Below are 25291 nucleotides of genomic sequence, written 5' to 3'. Positions count from 1 at the left end.
TTAGTTCTACGCCTCACCTCTCTCCTCTCCCCCCTCCACCGCTGTCGATGTGCGCGGCTCGCACACTGGCTGTGAGGACGCGAGTGGCCGGAGGAGCCAGCGTGTTCCATTCGCTCCGGCGATGCAGGAGCTGAAACGGCCACTGGGCCTAGTAAAACGTATTTCCCTGCGGCCGCCTCCTGGGACTCGGCCACAGGGCGCGTGGACCAGCTGCGCTCGGCTCCAGCACACTCGATGTTCAGCTGTCACTCGGGCTTCATCCCCCCTCCCTCCGGGCCTCCTTATGAAGGGGAAGGAAAAGCCTCTGCATCCCTGAGAAGCGTCCCAGCTGGTCTCCTTGTCTGATATCAGGCAGCAAGTCCTGGACTCACCCCCCCATCCCCAGGGCCACTGCCTCAGTCCCTCCCCCCTCCTTATCACACACCCCTTTTTCCCCCTCCCCACCCTGGTCCACTCCCACCCCTAAAGCCGCCTTTTAGCTCAGACCTGGCCCGCTCACTCCCCTGCGTTAGTGCCACCCGGGGCTCCCTATTCCCTGGGGACAATGTCAAGTGCAGCTCCCTGAACAGGGGCCTCCCCTCCCCCTCTCCACTCGTGCTCTTCCCTCAGCCCCTAAGCCACGTGCGATTCTTTTACAGGGCTGCTCCCCACCTCAAGGCCTTTTCTTCAGTTGTTCCCTTTCTCTGCAATGTCCTCCAAACCCCGCCACCACCCGCCTAACTGCTCGCACTTCAGGGCTCCATTTCCAGGCCACCTCTTCTAGGAAGCCTTCCTCCATCCCGCCCTCCCCACCTGAACCCGGGACAGGTGAGGCGCTCCTCCTTGCCAAGGCCGCACAGCAAGGAAATTGTTGGACTGGGATCCAAAGTCAGGCTTTTCTCCTTCCAGAACAGAAAGCCCCAAACAGAAGGCTGTGCAAGCGCATGTTTGTGAGGAAAGAGAGGCTGCCGAGTGAGGCGGAGCTAAGTCAAGCATCCTGGGAAGATGCCCAGCATACACTCGGGGACACAGCCAGCTGCGGGGCGATGCGGATGGCACGGTGCCATTAAAAACTAGAGAGGTTTACAAAGGTTTGCAAAGGCCTCCATGAACTAATTCAGCTGTCAGCAATAGCTGTGGGCCAGGTGAATCGGAACATTCTGTAAGCTTCGAGTTTGTTATGTCCTAAAAAAAAATCACACCCAATCAAAGGTCCTCAGCAATAACTTTCCCCTAACAATAAGTGCAAGGCTCAGGTGCTCAGGAATTCCAAGGCGCGGGGACGAGCTTTTGGAGGAAGGGCTCTGCTTTGACTACCCTTTGTTCCGCAAGGGACATAAGGAGCTGAGATGGTGACATAGAATGAGGACAGATGTGGTTGGCTGGGGAGCCTCACTTACCTTGCCCAGCAGCTCGGGCAGGCCCAGCAGCTGCCCGGTGAAGACGCCGATGCAGATGAAGATGGCGGTCACCTGTCCCAGGGAGCCCCGGATCTCCTTGGGCGAGATCTCGCTCACGTACATGGGGAGCGCGCTGAGGGCGATGCCTGTGAAGGAAGCAGGGCAGGCGTGAGAGAGCCGCCGCCTCCGGGAGGGCTCCGGTCACAGCACCTCCCCCTGCTTTCCCGGGACAGAAACAGCACGGCGGCCGCAGAGCCATGCCCTGCACTCCGCACACAGTGCCAGTGCTTTACCCTGCACTGACTCACTAATCCACAGGTTCCGCTGGGGGCGGGTTTCGTGGAAGAAAATGGCTGCTGATGGTGACAGTGGTTGTACCTATGCTGGTGATGCTGGTGAGGGTGATGGTGATGATGGTGATGATGGTGATGGTGGTGATGATGGTGGTGGTGGTGGTGGTGGTGGTGATGGTGATGGTGGTGGTGGTGGTGATGGTGGTGATGATGGTGATGATGGTGATGATGGTGATGATGGTGGTGATGATGATGGTGATGATGGTGATGATGGTGGTGGTGGTGATAGTGGGAGTGATGGTGGTGGTGGTGATAGTGGTGGTGATGGTGATGGTGGTGGTGATGGTGATGGTGAGGATGATGGTAGTGATAGTGATGATGGTGATGATGATGGTGATGGTGGTGATGATGGTGATGGTGGTGATGATGGTGATGGTGATGATGGTGATGATGGTGATGACGGTGGTGATGATGGTGGTGATGGTGGTGGTGGTGGTGGTGATGGTGATAGTAGGAGTGATAGTGGTGACGGTGCTCACGGTGGTGATGGTGATGGTTTAGAAAGTTATACACAAATGTACTATTATTATCCCCATTCTAAATATTAGGAAACCGAATCCTTGCAGAGGTAACCAAGTCAAGGTGGCCTTAAATCCAACCACTGGTGTCCTCTCAAGGAGGCCATGTGCAAACCCCGAGGAAGAAGGACATGTGAGACAGGGGCAGAGGCTGGAGTGATGCTATGGCAAGCCGGGAACGCCAGGACTGCTGGCCGCCACCAGAAGCTGGAGAGAGCATGGATCAGGCCCTGCCTCCCACCCTAGAAGGAACCAACCCTGCCGAGACCTGGGTTTTAGACTCTGGCCTCCAGGGCTCCGAGAGCATAATTCCTGCTGTTCGAAGCCACCCGTTCGTGGTGCTTTGTTATAACAGCCCCGGGGAACTGCACCCCTCCTCGCTGAGGCCTCCCTGACCACCTGCTGCAATCTGCCCCTTCCCATCAGCTTTATCTCTCCATCGGTCCTATGTTCCTCTTTGTACCCAGCACTTTCTACAAGTACCCTGCTGGGTATTTATTGTACAATGTCTGTTTCCCCTCTTCCAGCCACAGTGAAAGTCCATGAGAACACCGTGCCAGGCCAGGGGCTCGATCAGTAGGCATTGAACGGGTCCCTGAGGCACTATCTCGCCTCTATTATTTATTTCATGCAGGCTACAGGGAGGGCGAGGGTGGGGGTCGGGGTTGCAGACCCCCTGCAAGCTGGCACTCGGTTTTAACTGTGGCCTAAGGAACAGGCCCCAGTGCCTGGTCTGAGGGGTGCTGCAGACGCCAAGAACTGAGCAGAGGGCAGAGTACCTCTGACTCATCTCAAACATCAGCACAATTCCCATCTACCAGCCTGAATGACTCCAGAGCCCTCACACCCTTCCCCGTCCTCGGGGCACGTGGTTGAGCATTTAAGGAGCAGCTGGGGGTGCCCTCCCTCGCACAGAGCGAGCTGACTTCCAGGCTCCCCTACGGTCCAATTTCAGCAGCAGGTTTCAGTGCATGAAAAGCAGAAGGGACACGGAGAACATTCTCCAGGGACCATCAGAGCTGTGGAAAGAAATACTCTAGAGACAACTGGAAATCTGCATTTTTCTATTGGGGTGCAGGACAATTTGAGTCCAGTCCAAAGCTACGCATTTCACTGAATATAGATTTAACTTTGGAGAATTGGAGTATGACATACATTTTTAAATTGCCCCAGTAATATGTGTGCAGTGTGATGAATCATCACAGAGTGTACACTCCTGTGCAACCCCTGCAAGTCAACAATCACCCTACAATACCAGCACCCCAGAAGGCACCACCCTGTATTTCCTTAGAATCACTGTCTTCCCCTCCTCTCCAAAGGTCACCACCAGCCTGACCACTGTCACCAGAGATTTAGGGCACACAGAGGATGTGTCTCACCTCTTTTACTGAACTATGTGTATGAAATACATCAGTGTTGTAGCATGGAGCTGTACTTTCTTCATTTTCATTGCTGTGTAGTATTCCAATGTGTAAATATACCTACTCTATTTTTAAAAAATATCTATCTATATTGATTTCAGAGAGAGGAAAGGGGAGAGAGATAGACACATCAATGATGAGAGAATCATTAATCAGCTGCCTCCTGCATGCCCCTTTCTAGGGGTCGAGCCCACAACCAGGGCATGTGTCCTGACCGGGAATTGAACCCCGATCTCCTGGATCATAGGTTGATGCCCAGCCGCTGAGCCACACTGGCCACGCTATCTCCTCTAGTTTTGATAGAAATTTCAATGCTTTCCAGTTTGGGGGCGATGCTAATAGTGACCCATAAACATTCTTGTACAAGACTTTCACCACCCACGTCCGTAAGCTGTTATATACATTGTAGTCACTATGTATGTATGTTCAGTGTTAGTAGATAAAGCCAGTTTCCCCAACTTTAACACCAATTTGCCTTTAGGGGAGAGATAGGAAACATCCTTTGCTCGCATATTCACCAGTCTTTGGCATTATCAACCTTTTTAATTTCAGCCATTGTGGTTTTAACATGCATTTCCTTATGTCTCCGTTGACCACCTGTGTCCATGCCTGTTCAACCTCTTAGCCGTTTTTGTAACGGCTTTTGTCTTTTTCTTATTGGTTTGTAAGAGTTCTTACGTGGTCTGGATGTCATCATGCTGTGACTCCTTTTCCGTCCCCTGGTCACTTAGACACATTCATCGCGTGTCCACTAGAGACCTCCTAACGCAGCAGACGTGGACTCGCACCCCGGGGGGAGTGTGAGCAACAGTGTCCCACAAACAAGGGACAATTCTGCCCGGACCAGAGCTGCCTCGCCACCCCACAGAGCTGCGAGCTCAGCAAAATGGTTATTGCTTCAGGCCGTTGTCTCGGGCTGTTTTTTATTTTTATGCAGTAAAACCTAACTGATTCAGGCAGACAGGTGACGAACTTAACCTGGGGAAGTGGCAGAGCCCAGGCGGTCTGAACCCACAGCCCTCGCCCTTCACCACTTTACTGCGCCTCAGTGTCCTCATGGGAAACACCCCCCGGGAGTGTGTCGCTGCCCCCTCGGGCCGGGCCCAGCCTCACCTCCGTCCACGCCCATGACAAAGCGGCCCACGATGAGCATTTCGAAGGCTCCCGCCTGGAGCGAACAGGCCATGAGCAGCGCCGCGGAAATCGCAAACACGTTGTTGACCAGCAACGTGCACTTCCTGGGAGAAAAGAGGGGTTCAGGCTTCACTTGGGGTGGTGAGCACACAGCACAACATACAGGTGGTGTATTATAGAATTGCACACCTGAAACCTATATGATTTTATTAACCAGCGTCACCACCAATAAGTTCAATAAAAAATAAAGAAAAAATAAAGAAAAGGAAGGGTTCGATGAGGAGGCCTGACCACGAGGCTGTCACTGGCCTGTCCACCCCAGGAGCAGGGTCCCCACCGGCCCCCCATGGCCACCTTTGGCTGCGTTATCCTGAGCAAGGCACTCGCTCCCTCTGGGTTCACCACTGGGGTTGTTATGACCACGAATCGCTCAGGGCCAGGACTATCACCACTGTTTTACGGACACACCCCTAGACCTCAGGTTTAGAGCATGACTTGTGTGGAGGCCTAGGCCCCGCTTCCTGCACCAGCTCTCTCTCTCAACCTTGAACCTTACTGCTGTGTTTTCCTTCCCCACCTGCAAAGTGGTCATCATGGCTCACATGCAGCGAACTCCTGCTCTGTGACAGACCTCGTTATAAGCTCTTTATAGGAGTAGCTCATCTACTGCTCAAAGTGACTCTGTCAGCTAGAGAATGTTTTTATTCCTGTTTTATAGAGAAGTTCACCAGGACACGGACAGGTTAGAAACTTGTTTGAGGTCATACAACTAGTGAGTCAAGGAGCTGGGGAAACATCCTAGCCTCTCGTAGAATAATTTTTTCCCTAAAGACTCAAGTTAACAGATATTAAATTGTTTTATAAATTGTAAGAAGCTTGGGATTTGCAAGGGAACTTTGTTACTGCTTTTTGGAGTTAGCTCTCTCCAGGCCAGAGCTCTTTTAACTATGTTTGACTTATCTCAGGCTTTCCATTAATTTTTCCCCCCTTCCTGCATCTTCTTGGAAAATCCCAGAGTTAATGACTTAGGCAACTCAGCCATGATGGGTCAAAGACTGCTCATTGTAACATCCTCTATAATAGCAAATGACCGAAACAACCCAAGTATCCATTAACAAGGAATTGTTTAAATAAATTATGGTGCGTCTATCAAGTGGTGCATAATGTAAACATTAGATCTGAGATACTTTTGTATATTCTTATGTGGAAAGACTTCCAAGATACCCTGTTAAGTGCAAAGAGCAAGGTACAGAACTTTGTGTAGAATGTGAAACAGTCTGTGTGATAAAGGTGTGTCTGTAGATAGGCACAAACCTAGGAAAAGATATAAAAAAAGCTGATGACACTGGTTGCCTCTGAGTGGCTGGAAGACAGAAGGGAAAAGGGAACTTTTTACTTTTCATGAAGCCCTAGTGAAATGGGAAACCTCTGGAAATACTGGCTCCCACCACCTACCCTTCCAACAATTTTTTAGCCTGTGCAGGCCCCAAGCCTATAAACCAGGATGGTACCCTGTTTCCACCATTTGTCACCCTCCTCATGTTCTTCCATTCCTGCGCACCCAGCTTGAGTCACAAGGACCGTTATTCTAAACAGTCACACACTCTCAACTCCTTGACCCACTGACCCACCCCCCTTCATTACGTGTTCTTGGCAAAGTCCCAGCCTTAGTTAGATATGGGTCGACCTCACACACGCACCACAAAGCACAGCTTGGCTGGAGAAAACACCGCTCTGTTGACTGGTGTCACTTGAAATTTATGCATAAGAGTTTCGAGTGGCCTTTAGAGCCCCCAGCGGCCATTCTGAAGTTTCCCGGATCGTTCGGTCTCCCGCGCTCCTAGAGAACTAATTCGTGTCTCCCTTCAGAACCCCAAGTTGTCTTTCTCAGTGGGTGACCTACTTTCTATTCCACCCCGAGAGCAGAAGCAACCCAAAGGGACCCTTCAGTGTTCCTCCCGCGTGCACAGACCCACCTGCATCTGCGCCCAGACACTCCGCCTCCCCTCGTTGCCACGACGGACTCTCCCCTCGCCCCTCCGAGGGCAACCCCTCAGTGACCTACTAGTTGCCCACCCCCTGTCACCTGCTCAAAGCTAGTGCTCCAGCAAGTTTTACCTCTTGCTTCTGACTGTCAATTTTTCTCTCTCTGCTGGAACATCTCATTAACGTCTTAAAAGAAAACATGTAAAAATGCTCCTGGTCCCCCACCTTCCTCCATCTACAGTGCCGTGGTCTCTGCTCCCTGTGCAGAACTCCTGGAGAACAGCATCTGACTCACTGTCTCCATTTCTTCATCTCCACTTCGCTCTTACACCCATTCCGATGATCGTCTCCCCCACTGTGCCCTTGAAACGGCTGTCGTCCTGACAGCCGGCGACCTCCGTGTTGCCAAATCCACCCACGGGAGCCCAGGCCTCTTCTCCACTTCTCGCTCCTCGGCAGCGTTGGACACAGTTGCCGGCCACCTCCTTTCTCTCGCTTTCCAGGTCTCCCTCGTGGTGGGTCTGCTCCGATCTTTCCGGCTGACACTTAGTGTCTTCCCAGCCCCTGACTCAGTCTCCGTTCCTTTGTTACGGCGCCTGGCTGACGGCGCATGCTTCTCCAGCAGGCACCTGGGGAGCTAAGGTTCGTTCCGCTGCTATAAAGTAAAGGCACGTTTTAAAAGACGGAAATAGAAAAAGAGGGGGGAAAGCGATGCTTCTGAGAACCTGCCATTTGCCCGGCGTGATATACAGGGTGCTGGCTGCTGGTGTTTCATATCCACCCTTCTGCTTCTGCGGGAGTCCTTGAACATCCTCCCGGAAACTCTCAGTGTGGGGCCGGTGGTCCCCAGATGGTCACGTCTCCACCAGATGGCCGCTCTAGGAATGGGCACGTGCTACAGTCATTTAAGGTACATCAGAATGTTATTCGTCAGGAATCCAACCTGGACGCTATTAACACGCGGAGCTGGAAATTCCGAGTGGTGTCCTGCGCATGGCAGGGTGTTTAGCAGCATCCCTGGCCTCTACCAGATATCAGGAGCACCCCCCTGGTGGCGACAACCGGAAATGTCTCCAAACACCATCACGTGTCCCCTGATGGGGCAAAATTGCCACCGGTTGAGAAGCCCCGAGGGCATGCGCCTCACGTAAATGAGATTCAGGCTGGGACGTTCACTAGGACTGTGTTTGTGCCAAGGTGCCAGCAGGAACAATGCCTGCCTGAGCTGACGGGGCCGTCTCGCCCTGACACGGGGAAAGACCGCCTGTGTGTGCGGCCAACACAGAGCGAGGCAGAGCCTAGAGACGGGAAAAATAGATTTCCTTATGATACCATATGAGCTGCTGGATTCAACTGCATTATATTTCAGTTATGGGAGCCAGTTTGAAATCTGGGCCTAAGCCAGTTTGATTTGGGTTCCTGTCACAGCCTTCTGAGTGACATGGGACATTTTATAAATACTCTCTCATTTGACCCTCATAGAGGTTCCTTCAGGGGGGTCTGTTTACCTGAGATTTACAGATTTAAAAGTTAAGGAGAGTGGCACCTGCCTCTTCGGTCCATTTATAGCTCTTCCTAGAGTCAGGGCGATGTTCATAATGAATCGTTCAGGGCCTGCCTCCTTGGCCACGGCCACAGCCACAGCCCCAGCCCCAGCCCTGGGCAGCGCCTCGGTCTCTGAGACCCAAGTGCCAGGATCGGGGCCTGGCTCCCACGGATGCTCAGAAGTGTTTGCTGAGTGGGTGACATGGATCGCTGGCCTGCCCTGGAAGCAGACCCAGGATCTGATCTCAAAGCCTGTGTGTTTCCGTTTTCTCTGCTCTGCTCCCAAGGGAAGACCCAGATGCAGGGATGTGTAAGGAGGTCCATTTGAGTGCAGTTCAAAGAACATTCACACTGGCTCTGCCGAGAGATGGGAAGACGGTCTTCGGAAGAGCTAATAAGACGAGAACAGGGACGACAGCGAACTTAAGCTCGGTGCTGACTCTGCGAGATGGACACTTTGCTTCCACACGACAAGGCTCAGACATAGCCCATCACTCAGTCTTCACTTTACCGTGAACTTCACGGAGCCGAGAGACTTTGAGGCACGCATCTTTGGCCGCAGAGTCCAGATGTGAAGCTGAGCCTGCAGCCAGGGTCCGTCTGTGCACCAGCATGGCCATCGTCCATCTCACGAGGGAAGGAGGGTCTGTCACTAGAGCCATGCAAGCCGAAGACAAATGGCCCCAAATGAGGGACTGGGACCCAGAAGCTATTCTCTATGGCCAGAATTCTCCAAGCCAGAGAGTCCAGGAGACAAGGAGCCTGCAGCCCTGAGACCAGATAATGGGGTGGCTCCTATCCAGAGATGGTCCCTGGCCCCTTGGGCTCCCCTGAACCACAGACGAGTTTCACGTGCGCTGGCTGGATTGGCCGCATGCCGGTGACTGCGCCCCCTGACCCCGAATGCTCAGCTCCAGCCTACCTTCTCTCCCAGCGCCTTCCGTCGGCCCCCACCCCAGCCTTGCACCTGGAACTCAGCCTCCTATTCCTGCCGACGGCCCCCATGGGGGACAAATGATGAGGCCTCAAGGAGCATCGCAATGGGCACCATGTGACAGCAAGAGCGCGGGTTGTGGTCAAATAGACGCCGGTCTGAATTTCGGCTCAGGTGCGTTCTTTGGAGCCTGGGACACCTGCTGGGCCTCTCGGGCCTCGATTCATCACCTGCAGAATGGCGACTATAACACAGCAGGTCGTAGGGAGCGCCGCGTGTCGAGCACGGCACGTAGCAGGAGGTGAACAAGTGGCACCTGTCCAGTTTCTGCTGCCTCGCCTCCCCCAGAGCTGCGATTCCAGCTGAGACTTCACCCAGTTCAGCTTTCGCCCCCGTCATGATGGAAAGAGGAGCTGACAGCTGCTCGGGCATAACCACCACACCTTTGATCGAATCTCTCTGCACCAGCGGAATCTGTCACCTGGAAATTGAGTGTCTCTCAGTACGTTTCCTCTTTTGCTTTCTTTTTGCATTTATTGCTGCCACGCCACTGAGGCCACTGTCATCGCCTTCACTGTACACGTGGGAACAGTGCTGGCTGAGAGGGGAGGTGGCCAAGTCCCACGTCACACACCTGGCACGTCGGGGAGTCAGGACTTTCTGGCCCACGGCACCCTGAGCCCAATTCCAGGGACCCTTTCCCTACGCCATCCGCTTGGGTTCAGAGCCTTCTTACGGAAGGCTGGTTAAGCAGCTGGTTTTAAAAAAATATGTTCTTATTGATCTTAGAGAGAGAGGAAGGGAGAAGGAGAGATAGAAACATCAACGATGAGAGAGGAAAATCCATCGGCTGCCTCCTGCACTCCCCCGACTGGGGATTGAGCCCACGACCAGGGCATGTGCCCTGACTGGGAATCGAACCGGTGACCTCTTGGTTCATGGGTCAACGCTCAACCACTGAGCCACGCCGGCTGGGCATACGCACCTGATTTTTCTATATCTGTGTATATGAAACAATCGCAAAGACACTGTGCTATTTGCTGTTGGCTCCCGGATCCATCTCCCCCCTCCAGCCCTGCTCTGAGCCCTGCACCCTGATTCTCTGGACCTAACTCATAAATCTCCTGGGTTTTCTGGTTTCCACTTGGGTTTGAACAATGAGAGGTACCAGCAGTAGATTTGGGGGGTAGAGGAGAGAAGCCAGGGTGTCTTCTGGGTTCCTCCCTGTTTGTACGGTAGAGCTCCGGCCTAGCCCAGCCTCTCCACACTCTCAGCTCCACTGGGCAGGCAGCCCCTTGTCCGTGGCTTCACTTCCCCTTGGCCTTCGGTGACCCATTTCCACCCCTTGACCTTCCGACATTCAAATCTCTCCACTTGAGCTAAGCGGCATTTTGTTGTCTGCTGGGATCCTGCCTAAGACACAGACATATCGTGAACCTTAGGGGGGGGATCCCCGAACAGAGACAGTCCCCACTGACCTCCCAAGACACTTTCCGATCAGCTTCACCATTAACGTCCCCACGAGTCCACCGATGGCGAATATGGACACGGTGACCGACCAGAGCAGAGTCAGAGTGTCCGGGTCTATGGGGTGTCCGTGCCTCCTTTCCCACGTCTCATTGTAAAAGGCCTTGATGTACTGGAAACAAACAACAGACTGTGTTACTCCTGCTCCCTCGGCCGCGGGAAGCCAGCTGGTGTGCAAACAAACGGGGGGCGCAGAGCACGGTCTCCGGGCCAGGGCTTCGCCAGGTTCTGTGTATGCTTTATCTCACTGAACCCTCCTAACAAAGTGTGTGCATGGACACGATTTTTTACCTCATTTTGCAGATAGAGAAACTGAGGGTCCAAGAGACAAAGTGAGACTTGCTTAGTAAGTGGCAAACCTGGGAGTCAGGCTCAGATCTAACTACACACCTACAGTGACCATGGTACTTGGGCTTCTCCAACATTGGTGCCCAGGAGGGTCACCTGGGCAATGTGTTAAAAATGCTCTGCCCCCTTGGGGTGGGCAAAGATATAAGGCACAAAAACACTAACCATAAGAGAAAAACAAAGCGCTCATTTGCATGTCATCAAAATTAAAGTGCTCTGTTTTTCAAAGGACACCTTGAAAAAATGAAAAGACAAGCCAGGGGCCGAGATAACACAGTTGCAATGTACATATTACAAAGAACTTGTATCCACAGTCTATGAAGAGCTCTAACAAGTCATTGAGAAGACAAACAACCCAATTTAAAAATGAGCAAAAAGCTCGAACAGACTGCAGAGAAAATTCAAGTGACCAGTAAGCTAATGGCACGATGCCCAACATCATTCGTCAACAATGCAAAGTAAAACCAGCGAGGTACCACTTCACGCCCACTAGACCCCCATCACTATCAGTTCTGATGCAGTGGGTCTGGGATGGGGACTGGGTGACTGATGTGAACCGAAAACTGAGGTCCTGGCACTACATTCCCCAAGCGGGTTACATCCCCGAGATGTTCATAGTTGCCCACTGCTACCCAGTGTGGGCCCACAGATCTCTCCATAGCCAGCATATGACACTGGGAAAATTGTAGATTCAGGTTGCATAGACCTGGACATGAATCCCAGTGTCACAATTTGCTGATAATTTAAGCCAGCTGGACCTTGGTTTCCTCATCTGCAAAATGAGAATGATAACACTGATGTCTCAGCGCTGCCGTGAGGGTCAAACAAGAGAGCGGGGCAGGGCTGCCCAGGCCTCAGGCAGAGCGCACAGCCCCCGGGCCTGAAATGAGCAGGCCTGTAAGACCCAGCAGAGACCCATCCGCGGTGTGTGCTCTCCTGCACTTACGGTGGGGTTCAGTTTGTACACCCGTCTCGGAAGACAGTTTGACATCATCTAGTAAAACTGAAGACACTCTAAACTACAACCCACAAAATCCATTTATAGAAAATTCCTCTGAAAGCCTCTTTCCCACCTGCCCTAGGGTACATCTACCCGAATGTCCGTGGTAGCATTGCAATGACCATCCCCTCTCCCAGGGGCCACCTTGACAGGGACTGTCTCCCACTCACCACGGTGCTCCCTGCAGCCTCTCTGAGTGGGGACTGTGCCCTGTCAGCGGCTGGACATTAACATTGACATTGACCCTTAGTTTTCATGGACTCTACTGGCCTCTGGCATCCTTTTCGCTTCCTAGAGTCAGAAGCCCCCTTCCCATCTGGGACACTTTCCCGCCTCGTGAGCCCCGCGGGAAACGGAGCCCACTCATCACTACCGAGGTTGGAAATGCCAGACACCTGCCTTCCCAGCATCCCCTGCAGCTGGAAATGGACATGTGACCAAGGCTCAGCCAATCAGAGGCCCGGACTTTGCATGAGGCACCTGAGGCTAAGAAATGGGGCCGGGAATTGTCCACAGCAGGATTGGCTTTGGGGGTGGCAGTGGCCCCCATGGGAGTTGAGAGTCCTATGCTGGGTGCAGTAGATGGCAGGGGTGGCTACGGGGGCCCCGCAGGACCAGCTCTGGCCATGCTTTGGGGTGCCATCCGAGGCTGCAGAGCTCCGGAACCTGGCCAGCCAGCCCTCCCTCTGATCCTGCGAGCAGGTCATTATTTCTTCAACAACTTCTATTTTGGCTCCACTCAGACAAAATTGCTGTCTCTCACAACTATTGAAAGTCTGCCAAAACATATAAATTATCCCATTTGATCCTCATGGCAACCCTAGCGGTAGAAACCTTTGTTTACAGCCGAGGGAACCAAGAGCTACGTCACTTGCCCACAGTCTTGCCCATGGCTGATGTGGGGAGAGGGTTTGTGTGAGATCCACCCGCTTCAGGCCCGGACGCAACGACCACAGGTGGGCTCTTCATTTCACAGCTGAGGGGAAGGAGTTAAGCGGCTGAGGACACGCGCACTTACTGATTTAACACTGAGCATCAGTTAAGCCCTCGTTATGGGCTGGACCCTCCCTCTGTGGCCCTGGCGAGAGCAGCGGCAACAGCCCTCAAGGAGCACAGGGTGTCGCAGGAGAAACTGTGACAATTTCCACGTTAAGGGGATGGAGGGGCCGCAGGAAGGCAGGGGTGCAGGAGGCCCCACGGGCTACAGCAAGTATTTACAGGGTGGAGACTCTTCAGGGAAGCTGGACAGGTCCTCAGGACCTCACAGGCACCCCTCCTGCCACCCAATCAACAGGAGACCCTACGCATAGAAGGTCACCCTGGGATGTGACCTTGGCCCCACAGCAATCCTGCACCGATTCAAGCAAGCGCAGCTGCCTTGCCGATCCCCACTCTGCAGCCTCTTGTGACACACTTGCCGCCGCGGCCGGTTTCCTGGGAGTAACATGCAGAAACTGAAAGGATGCTGCTTGGAAGGGAGCTTGCTCTTTTTCTTCCCAGGCGCTCAGGAGCCTGGGGGGAAAGGGGTGGCTTTCTTTGGCTCGCTGCTGGGCGTGGCTGTGGGGGTCTCTTTAGAGATGGGGTGGGCTGGAAGACAGGCACCGGCTGCCGGCCTGTGCGCCTGCGGGAGCACCTTTCTCCAGAGTCCCCGAAAGCTGACTTCAAAGTGATGACTTGGGTGATTAGATGGCCGTCTTTGAGAGTGTGAATCCTGCAAAGGCCTCAGCGAAAGGCGCCTGGAGGTTACGTGAGCGCGGAAGCCAGGAGGTGAAGGTCGTTCAGCTAACTATCTGCAGGAACATTCACTGAGTTTGAGATTTGTGGACCTAATATATGCAGACACTGACTTGGAGTGCGTGGCTCACAACAGGTTCTCTAATTGTGTTTTAAACTGAATTTCTGCTGTGGGTCAGTCACCATATAATAATAAAATCAAGTAACCCATACATCTTATTTACACAGCAAGTCCTCACTTAGCACCATTCTTAGCTTCTACGACTACAGCAAAATGACATAAAATGAAACCAATTTTACCAGAGCCTAATTGATAAAAGCAAGAGTTAAGTTCCTACAGCGTCTCATCAATGTCACGAAAGGGCAGCGAGCAAAACGACATAGTCAAAGGCCTGCTGTGGTTAAGGCCACTGTCCTAGCTAATCGCTAGGTCTCCTCTGGGCCGCCTCACTCACGGATCCATGTTTTACTTTCCCAGATTTTACAAAGGCCAATGCTCAGGTCTCTCTCTCTGGCTCAGCAAACCTGCTTCCTTGCCACCCAGGCCCAGGGGCCCATCCTGTCTTCTAGACACCAGTTGTGCAGCCCCTGCCTTCGGGAGCCTGAGAGCCAGTGGAGATGGCAGCAGGGTGAGCATGCGATTGTAACACGGGCGGAAGGTGCTGCGGTGGCAGGAAGGCAAGAAAGGCTGTGGCAGCCCAGCCGTGTGGCCAGGTCAGGTGAGCAAGAAGGGCAGTGGGGCGGGCTCAGGCTGATGGCAGTCGTCAGAATCCTCAGAGGCACAGAGCTGGGAGCCACGCGCTGACGTGGAGGAGCCGTGAATGACTCGGTGAGTTGGAGGGTGGCCCAGCAGCCGGAGAACGGTTGGGAAACGAGGCAGGGCTTGGCCATAACTGGTCTTAACTGCCAGCCCAAGGGCTCCTCGCCTAATCCTGTGGGCACTGGGGAGGGACTGGAAAGTTTGCGCGTGGAAACGAGTTCTGATTGGTGGGTCAGATCAAGGTAGGTGCAGGGTGGAGGCTGCGTAAGGAAGTTTAGACTGGAGGCAGTGGACCAGTCAGATGATGAGGCTAACAGAGTTTTTTAATGAATTTATCAAAGAATATTTTATTATGATTAGTATTGACTAGAGCTCTAATTGCAAAGAATGAATAAGAGGCTACATGGTTAAAGGACAGGAGACTGAGCCAAGAGTCAAGAGTCTTGGGCTCAAGACTTGCATCTACCCCTGAGTCCTTCTGTGACCTCTAGCAAGTCGCTCTGCCTCTGAGGACAGGGTTCTCCAGGGTTAAGGGCCTTGGGAATCCACTTTATTTGACTCTCATCTCTGCCACTTCTCTGCTGGGTGATCTCAAGTAAGTTACTTAACCTCTCTGTGCCTCAGGTTCCTCATCTGTGAAATCCTTTCCTCCCTGAAGGAGTTTCCACAGGGATTTAATGTGAGGACTGATATTGGTAGGTCCCTATCTGTCAATAAGGGTCCTAGACTGTTTATTTCTCAGGCCTATGCATCCATGAATAATTCACCATGGCCTCATCAGGGACCAGGGACTCAGGGATCAGGCCTCTGGCAACACACGGAACTATGCAATCTATAACCAGGCAGACTGGCTCAGGACACCTGCAAATGATGACAGGAAATTGCCGGACAATGGGAGGGAAATTGCTCTGTAGTGGTTTTATGACATTTGTGTTCCTCACTGAGTCACCCAGAGCCGGTGACAACTCCATCTACAATCACTCTCAGGAATGCTATAAAAGTGCACATAAACAGAACCTGCTGGCGGATGGGCCGGAGTGCACACACCATGTAACCCCGCACGGGCCTGCGGGGTTGTAAACAGGCCACCCCAGCGGCCAGCGCAGCTAGGAGAACGGCACGGGCGTCCTGACAGAGGTGCCCACGGCCAGACCAGGCTCTTGGAGGTAACGAGCACACAGGGACAACATTCCATGAGCCCGGCAGTGCCACCTAATGCCACCTGAGCAGCAGAGCTAAGGCCTCCTCTGCAGAAACACTTGGCCTGAGGCTGCTCTACACTGAAAGGCAGGCTTGAGGGTGGGCCCTGGGCTGGCTCCGGGGAACGTGGATGTTGGGAGGGTTCCCACCATTCCCAGAATGGGCTCCGGGGCTGCCCTGTGCACAGGTTGGCACAGGCAGATCACCTGCTCCCCACTGCAAGTCGGGAACTGAGGACCTGCCGAGCCCCCAGTAAAAACCCTGGACGCTGAGTCTCCGACGAGCTTTCCCGATGGACGCATCACACCTGTTGTCACAGCTCAACGCCGGGGCCTTAAGTGTGCCTGTGCGCCTCCGCTGGGACAGGACGCGAGAAGCTGGAGCCCTGTTTCCTGCGGGCTTCACCCCACGCGCCTCTTCCCTGTGCTGCGTCTGCTTCATGTCCTTTCGCTGAAGTGGATCACAGCTGTGAGCGTGCCCGGTGCCCGGCCCCGTGAGCCCGCGGGCGTGGCATGGAACCTGGGGGTCCCAGACCCGACACACGTCCCAGGTCCTTAGGAACACATCCAGCTCCTGTCTGACTTGCTCCTCAGTTTGCAGGTTTGTGGTGCTTCGTGTTCTCCCCACTGCAGGGGTCCCCCGGGACCTTGGCTAACTGCCTGGTGGGAAGGAAGCTTCTAGATTTCTAGACAGCTGAGAACAAGTGGCTCCCACTGCTGGCTCTCAGAATGAAAACTGAAAACGCTGAGAGAAGAGGCACCAATTGCGGGTGACAGTCACGTGGATGAGACTCTCTGAGCCCCCTGGTCCTTGCCCTCCACCACCTCTGCGCTGAGGGAGGCTCCCCGACCTCGGGTTTAGTGATACAGAACATGGAGATTTTCATTTGCTATTTGGCTCCAGGCAGGAGCAGACAGAGTGTATGCTCCCAAGTAGCTTTCTTACTTAAAAAAACCATTAATCCGCCCTAGCCTGTTTGGCTCAGTGGTTAGAGTGTCCGCCCGCAGACTGAAGGGTTTTGGGTTCGATTTCCGGTCAAGGGCACATACTTTGGTTGCAGGCTCCATTCTAGGCCAGGTAGGGCGTGTGCAGGAGGCAACCAATTGACGTATCTCTCTCTCACTGATGTTTCTCTCTCCCTCTCCTTCCTCCCCCACTCTCTCCCTGAAAAGCAATGGAAAAAATATCCTCAGGTGAGGGTTAAAAAACAACGAAACATTCACCCAGAGCCTCCCTCCTGCCGGAACACTCTTCTGGAAGATGGCAGAGCTGTGTTCACAGGGGACCGTGCATCCACGCAGGGGACAGCATGTCCCTCTCCTCCTGTGTGGCCCCTGGGCGCATATGTTCATTCTGTTCACGTTGCTCACGGCCACTCAGAATCAGCCTGGAGGCAGCAGAGTTGCTCAAAGGGCATCTCACCCAACCCACGTGCAGGGTGACGGTGTCCAGCACCTGGAATAACTTATGTGTAAAACAGGAATAGCGACCTTAGCTTGCAGGTGGGGCTGCCAGAAGAGTTAAATGAGGGTGTGTGGTCCTTGGCATGATGTCCAGCACATAGCAGGTGCTCAATAAATCCCAGCGTCTTTCTCCTGTGGGTCAGAAACAGCACGTTTCTAGTTCGACTTGTCTGGGTGTGTTCACACCAGCACGCTCCCTCCGAGTGGCTGGCGGGCTGATCCTCTGTTCCCTGTGTCTGACGGCAGCCACCTCTGCCCCCGGCCCGCTATGCAGGGCCTCCCGGAGCTCTGACAGGGGCGTGGTCCTTGCCCCATGAGGCCCAACAAAGGCATCTTTCCCAGAGGAACTTTGTGAAATGAGAGGATTCTGAATCAAAGATGCAGGCTTCCCAGCTCCACTGAGCTGGGGGCCCTGGGGCTGAGGCAGGAAGGGGGGGCACCCACAGTCTGGATCACCAAGATGCCAACACTCAGTTTTGGAGAGGACCCCCCATCCCCAATCAGCCTACAGCTCTGCCAGCTCAGATTCCAACCAAACCAAACCAAACAATGACACAGGCTCCCAACTGAAACAATGTAGCAACACCTCATAGTGTAGCCGCATCTCATACCTGAGAAAATTGAAGGCCGCCTACGAGGCCGTGTTAGGGAGGCGGGCCAGCCACCTGGCGCAGCCAGACACAGTGCTTAGAAATCCTGGGACGGAGAATTTTCAACAACATGGGAAAATGCTGACAATGTAAATATGAAGCCAAAAAAGGATATAAAACAACATATATGAATAATCTTTTGGGAAAAAGTATATTTAGACAGAGCCTTAAAAGTAAAAAGAAACCCAATCTGTTTTGTAAGGTATTACTGTGGTGGATTCGTGTCGTTACACATTTGTCAAAACCCATAGAATGCACGCCTGCCAGGCAGGAACCTTAAAGTGAACTATAGACTTTGATGTATCAAGATAGGTCCACCCACTGCAACAAATGCACCGCCCGGTGGGGGATCGGGACAGTGGGGGAGGCCGTGTGTGTGTGTGTGTGTGTGTGTGTGTGTGTGTGTGTGTGTGTGTGAGGTGGGGGCTCAAGCGTGTGCGGAAATCTGTACTTTCTGCTCAGTTTTGCTGTGAACCTAAAACTGCTCTGGGAAAAAAAGTTTATTAATTTAAAAGAATTGGAAACAATGACACAGTTGCCCCTTGCTCGTGCTCCCGTGGCCCTTGCTGAGCCTGTTGTTTTTCCACCCACGTCATTCCAGTCGGTTCGAGTGTTACATGCCTGCTCCTCAGGCCAGGAAAGCAAAGGTTCTCCACCCTCTGTTGGAGCGTCAGCTGAGCTTTCACCATGAAGCAAGAGTACAAATTCCCAGGCCTCTTTTACAGACAAATAGGGACCAATCATATGCCCATCTCAGGGAGACATCACAGTGACAACATCAGAGCCACTGACAGCTGCAAGACAGGAGAACCATTGCTCCCCTGGTTTTCCAACTGTTTTTAGCATCAGAGTCAACTTTTCAAATGAACTTACACAAAATTCACAGTAAAAAAAAAAAGAAAAAGAAAAACCCAGGATGTCCACAGCCTGGCTCCTGCCGGCCTCAGCTCTTGCCCAGTGCTCTCCAAAACACACCTGTGCTGCAGCTGCATCATACCTGCAGCTTTCCTGCAAATGTTTCCCATCTCTGGCCTCTGTGCCTTCGCTCCACCCTCAAGACACAGTGAGGCATCTCCTCCGCCAGGGAATCTTCCCTCACACCCCGTCCACCTGACCCCAGGGTGGAGGCAGGTCCAGTAGGAGCCAGCACCCCTGGGAATGGGTAGCACCTACAGCTAACAGCACAGGTAGGTGAGAACCACACCTTCACCTGCAAACCAGCAGGGCGGCGTTGGGGGGCCTGGAGGAATTGCACCTAATGACCCGATTCCAGAGAAAACAGGCTAGCGATGGATCTTAACCACCAGAGTCTCCAGTGACCTCAAGCTCAGATTGAAGGACATGAACACAGAACAGGTCAGGGAAAGGTTTATGCCAAAGGCCTTTCTGTGGCTCCTCAGACTCCGTGCTCCTGGCCCTGGAAGAAGACCCTCAGGATCTGCCCCTGGCACCTCCGGAGGCCCCTCTCCTCTCCTACGCTATCCTAGGACACCACACTCCAGCCTCCAGACACTGACATGCCCTCCCCCATCACCATCGTCTGTTTCTGTATCTTCTACCTCCCCTCCAAAGGCAGGGGCTGGTGTCCTCTCTGCCCCGCTCCTGCCCCCCGCCCTCTGGGTCCAGGAGTCTGGCACAGAACCTGCGTGCAAGTTTGCAAAATCCTGTACCACCGGGCGCCAGGGGGGGACACTGGCGGGTTTCTGCGTCTCCACAGCGCCCCCTGCTGGGCACATCCCACGGCCTTGGTCACTCACCGGAGCGGGGGCATTCACCACGGAGAGGCTGTACCCATACAGGAAGGAGGAGCCGAAGGCGCCCATGAGAGAGGCCACGATGAGCGAGCAGGACCAGTCCTGGGGAAGGAGGGGACAGCACGTCAGACCAGGCCCTCGGCTGCACACTCTAATTTTAGCTGAATTTGGCCAGTTTCTGACCCAGAGAGGAGCACAGAGCAAAGCCAAAGCTGTCAGCAGTCGCTGCTAGCCCTTACTAAGAGCTATGGGCCAGGCGTTGTTCTAAGCACTTTCCGGGAATTATGTCATGGATCCCACAGATCAGTGCTATTTTATCCTGATTTTACAGGTGAGGAAACAGAGGCACAGACCTGTCCCAGGTGGTCTGGCTCCAGCCCCCATGTAGTCACCCCCTCCTGCCTCTTCATCTGGGTACAGTGTCTAGGGCCCCGAGGCTCCTGACAGCCACACAGACACACGCACACCCATGCACACCCTGTTCCAGGCAGAGGGGCCAATCTTACAGGCCAGTAGGAGCACCTTGGGACAAGGACCTGTAGAGAGTTACAGGACTTGGCCTAGAGATCCAGGCATTTGTCTCCATGTAATCCTGCCCTGTGGCTCCATACAAGAACGGCCACGGCCACGACAGAACCATGGAGCAGAAACATCTGGGCCCCTTGGCAAAAGCTGGCTAGTTGGCAGGAGCTGGAGACAGGAAGGGCTGCCATCCTAGGCTGGCCAGGGGAGTGTGGGCCACTCACCAGATGGGGACCCATGAGTCCTTGGAAAGCACATTCTCTGCCATCATTCAATGTGTATGCATGTGTGTGTGTTCTGAGTACCAGCTACTGACAAAGCTCTGGGGACACAGCCATAAACAAGACTGCTAAGGTCCAGAGTTCAAGGAACTGTGTTGGTCAAGTGCTCTTTGGAAATGGGCAGTGGGACCTGGTAGCCAACCCCTGCTCTGCCCACCTTGGTGCCTCCTCTAGCATGGCTCCAGGCCACTTGGCTCCACTCCTCTGCTGTGGGACCTGAGCCAGTTTCTGGGCCTTCCTGGGGCTCAGCTTGCCCAGCTGTGAAATGGGGTCTAGACAACTGGCTGCACAGGCAGCTGAGGGGCCGATGTGTCGCTGGACAAGGAGGGTTAGAGTGTGGTGTGTATGTAGTGAGTGTTCAGAAAGGGTGTTTGCTCTTTGTTCCTCTCCCCATGGCGTTCGACCCAGTTATACAGAATGGCTGTTGCCCAAGTGACGCGCCAAGGTCTCTCTTGACCTGGCCTGTGTGGCTACACCCACCTGAAGTCCTCCCTTCTAGAGACTATCTGTCTAATTGCCCAGGTGTCCTCCCTGAAAGCTCCCCCTCTTCGTTTCCCATTGGTCTCTGATTCTACTCCATCTGACCCCCAGCTCTTAGGACAGTGTAACCTTTGACCAATGACACAGCTGCTCTGTGACTCAGTGTCCGCATCTATAACATGGGGATGATATCAAACCCACCTCCTAAGATGTCATGCTGAGGAAAGGAGTTAAAGCGGGCAAGGGCCTCACCTGTCCTGCGTCAGGTGCCCATGAGTGTCAGCAGGAGAGGCTGGCCAGTGCGGGGGTCTTACTTTCTAAGGATGGAGGTCTCGCTTCTTGCTCTCTGCTTCCAGGCACTGAGCCTGCTGCAGAAGCGGCTCTGATGAGCGAACGGAGGGCGAGTGGAGGGTTTATAGACCTCAGGATGGAATACAGTCAGCCCTCCGTATCCGTGGGTTCCACATCTGTGGATTCAACCAACCACGAACTGAAAATGCTGTCCCCACGAAAGTTACGTTGTTGCTGATGTGTACTTGCTAGTCACCTGTCCCACGGTTATGTGTACTGAACAGTTACAGACGTCTAAACAACACAGTGTAACAACTATGTGCAGAGCATGTGCACTGTATTAGGTATTATAAGTAAGCTAGAGATGATTTAAAGTACATGGGAGGACGTACACAGGTTATGTGAAAACGCTACGTCATTTACATAAAGGTCTTGGGTGTGGGTGTTAGAGGGGGTCCTGAGACCAGTCCCCCGTGGATACCGAGGCAAGACTGTATCTTTCTGCAGTAAGAGCAGCTTGAACTTAAGGGGAGTCACTGAGGAAACAATCACGCTGTGGACAAACAGCATTCTCCATCGCCTGTTGTCTTTAACGCATCCTCTGGGTCTCAGCTCTGACCTCACTCCTCCTGACCCCCCCCCCCGGCTGTGCGGGACACCTTGCCTCCCCGGGCCTGCCTTGTCCCCTGGACCATCACTCTTGCTGGCCTGTACCCATCCGAGGGTGGAGAAGGACAGGTGGGAGCCATCCCCGGAGCCCCCTGCCCCTGTGTGGCCCTCCTGTGCCCACCACCACTCACCACCAACCCCAGGGGCAGAGGGTGCCCGCTGTGGAGACAGGGAAGGAAAAGAGGGCCACCCCCCAGTGCGGTCTCATTACGTGAGCACAGCCACTGCCAGGAGGTGCTCTCAGCCCCAAGACACTGCGGCCACAGAGCTCGAGAACCTTGGCCAAAGTCGCGGGGCCCGGGAGGCAAAGCCCTGTGGCCTTGGGGCAGGGCGGCGCTGCGGCCCACACTGGGCTCTGGGGCTCTGAGCCCCCCGTGGTGGGACAGGGCCCGCGGCACATTTACCTGCTTTCTCCTCCCACGTGGCTTCCCGGTCCTCGGCCAGGCGCCCTTGGGGGGGCCCGGGGGGCTGGGGCCCCGCATGAGGGGAGCCATGCTGAGCTGCCCGGAGTCCATGGCCCGCGTCCCGCCGCCCCGCGGGCCAGGGCATCCCGAGGAGAGGAGGCAGAGTCCACCGGAGGGGCGGGCCCCGCGCCGGAAGTGTGGTAATTTTCTCTTGTTTGAACAGGAAGCAGACAAGGATTTTCCCTCAGCTCCCCAGGCAGAACGGCAACTGGGGTACCGAAGGAAACCTGCCTTCTCAGAATCTCCACGGCTGTGGATTCTGCCTTTGGAAACTTTTCCTTCCTACCAAGGCCAGTGTGCAGGGAGGGGAGAGAGAGTCTAGCATAAGCCCAGGGCCGCTCCTCAGGGGTGGGGACCCATAGAAAAGGCCACTGACTTAGCAGGAGAAGCCTGGTGGGGTGCCAACCCTGACCCCACTCCTTTTTTTCTCTTTCGATGCTATTAGCATTGCCACTATTTTACTGTGTGTCCTTAGGCAAGTTGCTTTGCGCCTCTGAGCTGCCACATTTGCAAGTGCAAAACGGGAGACTGATCGGGCCCGACTGTCCTGCACAGCTATTCCGAGGCTCAGATAGAAACCATGAAGCCCGTGCTGGGGATGGACTCAGGCTGCCCTGCAGCTCTGGAGCAAATGAGGAGGCTGTGGGCCCTGCTCATTCAGCACTGGCTTCCGAGATGCCTCCTGCTTCCCTGCCCCCAAACGGCTCAGAGGAAGCACTCATGCGAGAAGATCCCTGGTGCACACAAGGACGGCGTGGGAATTAATTCCCAATGTCAGAGAAGCAGCTTTAATTGTGTCTCGGGCAGGTTGCCTGGGCCCGACGCACAAGAGCAGTGAAATAGCTGCCCGGCGGGGAACCAGGACTTCCAGAGGGACAAGCCAGGCCTCAGTCATCAGGCTAGTTGTTCACTGAGCACAGGAAACAGCGCAATGGCCCTTCTGCGTAGCAATCCCGCAGGTGGACTCTTGGAGAGCCGCTCTTTCTGGAACTGATTTGCAGCCCACTACCAGCCCCCCACCCCAAGCGGAGCTGTGGTCCAGGGCAGGACACTGACACGGACACACCTGGTTACAACATGTCACGAGATGGCTGAGGATTCCCAGGGGAAACATGGAGGCGGCACTGACCCAACCTGGGGCTGGAACACGGAAGACTTCCTGGAAGACTTCCTGGAAGAGGTGGCTCCTGGATGACAGCCTGGGGAGTGTGCTGGCCACGAAGAGGGTGGCATAGAGGGCACTGAGCCAAGGTCCAGGGTATGATGGGAGTGAAGTCATCTGGAGTGGTTGGGGCCCACGGTGTGGGCGGGGCGCTGGAGGGAGCCCAGTGCCTTACACCAAGAACCTGCACCGTGGAGCCATGACTCAGCCGAGAGGAGTGTCTCTTTAACCGGAGTCTGGGTGACCGGAGGCAGGTGGCCTGGCCTCCCTGGACGTCCCTTTCACACCTGGGAGGTGAGGATAATGGTGCCCAGCCTGTCAAGTTCACACTTCCCTGGCAATTTATCCTTGTGTTGATCTTTGCCCTGCTAAATGAGGTTTTATATAAATGTGCACATATTCTGAGTCCTGGCTGCTTCCACACCCGTCACAGGAGACTAGGCCCAAATGGGTGGAGGTCTGAAACCGGCTCCTCCTTGGACCAGCTACATAACCTTGGACAAGTGGCTCCAGCCCTGTCTGAGCCCCGTTTCCACGCCTGTAGAATCTGCCTTACCCCAGTGTGGCCGAGAGAGCCGCAAGAGAGCCCCGTGTAAAGGCCAGCACAGGGAGGGTGCCGATTGGCTATTGGTCTTTGCATCTGGTATAAAGACAAGGCCCAAGGGTCCCAAGGAGGGAAAGAGGCTTTCTAAGTGCCGAGGACTTCCTGGAGGAGGGGGCAGTTGGCCTGGGCCTGGGGTGGGGTGGAGGATCGGTTTCAGGGTACCCTCGAGGATGACATCATCGCTTTCAACATCAATGTCCCCTCTAGAGAAATGACCTCTGGCACAGAGATACCTGCCCCCTCCAAATCCGGAAGGACACCAGCAGACAGTATTATCAACCCAAGTACGAGCCACCAGCGGCCTGTGCCTCGGTGCGCACACTTTACGTTCACACGGCTCCTTCCCGCAGAGCCCTGCCTCCAGCCCCTGCGCTCCCGGCCTGACCCCACCGCAAGCTGCCTGGCCCCCGGGAGGAGGGAGGGGGCAGGAGGGACAGCCCCAGAGTCACCGGAATATTCACATAAGAGAGGTAAGGAAACCAGGACTGACCAATTTCTTTTTCTCCAAAGCGCTTTCTTTGTTAGCGGGTGGGTCCTTCTCACTGAGCTTCATGGTTTCTTTTCGGATGTGGGACTGGGCTTTTTGTTTCTGAGAGAGAGGAAAAACAAAGAAGCCATTAGACTCTTGCTGGCAGAGACAGGTGGCCCTGGGCTCGTGGGGGTCCTGCTCCCCTGGAGACCTGGGCACCCCGGCTCCTCTCTGGCCTCAGTTTCTCCATCTGTGAGATGGTTGACTACGCCTGTGTTTCCCACGCTGGCTGCTTTGCTTTTAAATACAGGTCCCTCCCGGAACATTCCCGCTCAGTCATTCCCACGGTGGGCACATCTTGTAAACACTAGACTTCCTGTCCCCGAGATGTGAAAAGAAAAGCTGCGAACATTAAAACAAAGTGCCCGCCTCCCCTGTCAAACTGGAAACAGTTACCAAAATTGTCACCCGAATCACCGGCACAACAGAAGTAAAAGTCGTACCGCTCCCCTGGAGTTTGGGAATATGTTTTCTAGAGCCATGAAAGCATTTAGGTCCTGCTGCCCAACTACTCCATTTATAGAAACTTATCCTAAAACGGTAAAAAAATGTGCACCAAGATTTAAGCCAGGAATTGTCATGG

General features: G+C 54.2%; 1 protein-coding gene across 3 annotated transcripts in view; it reads right to left on the bottom strand.

Annotated features, from left to right (window-relative positions):
* The window catches only part of SLC2A9 (solute carrier family 2 member 9), a 55796-nt gene extending 31061 nt beyond the window's left edge, over window positions 1–24735 (bottom strand). Inside the window, exons 1-6 of one of the 3 annotated variants that reach the window (XM_087817057.1) lie at window positions 22348–22464; window positions 20085–20110; window positions 19710–19848; window positions 10749–10909; window positions 4785–4909; window positions 1380–1525 (exon numbers count right to left, since the gene is read on the bottom strand). In XM_087817057.1, the coding sequence (XP_087673183.1) occupies window positions 1380–1525; window positions 4785–4909; window positions 10749–10909; window positions 19710–19848; window positions 20085–20110; window positions 22348–22464 (714 nt within the window). Of the gene's footprint in view, window positions 1–1379; window positions 1526–4784; window positions 4910–10748; window positions 10910–19709; window positions 19849–20084; window positions 20111–22347; window positions 22465–24669 lie in introns of those variants that run through there. The other 2 variants (XM_016203713.2, XM_087817058.1) reach the window with 2 other exon arrangements.
* Window positions 24736–25291: the final 556 nt, after the last annotated feature.

Source organism: Miniopterus natalensis, chromosome 1, assembly GCF_054644295.1.
Source record: "Miniopterus natalensis isolate mMinNat1 chromosome 1, mMinNat1.hap1, whole genome shotgun sequence".
Taxonomy (NCBI): Eukaryota; Metazoa; Chordata; class Mammalia; order Chiroptera; family Miniopteridae; genus Miniopterus; species Miniopterus natalensis.
The sequence above is the reverse complement of the archived record's forward strand: the minus strand, read 5'-3'. Positions and strand labels throughout refer to the sequence as shown.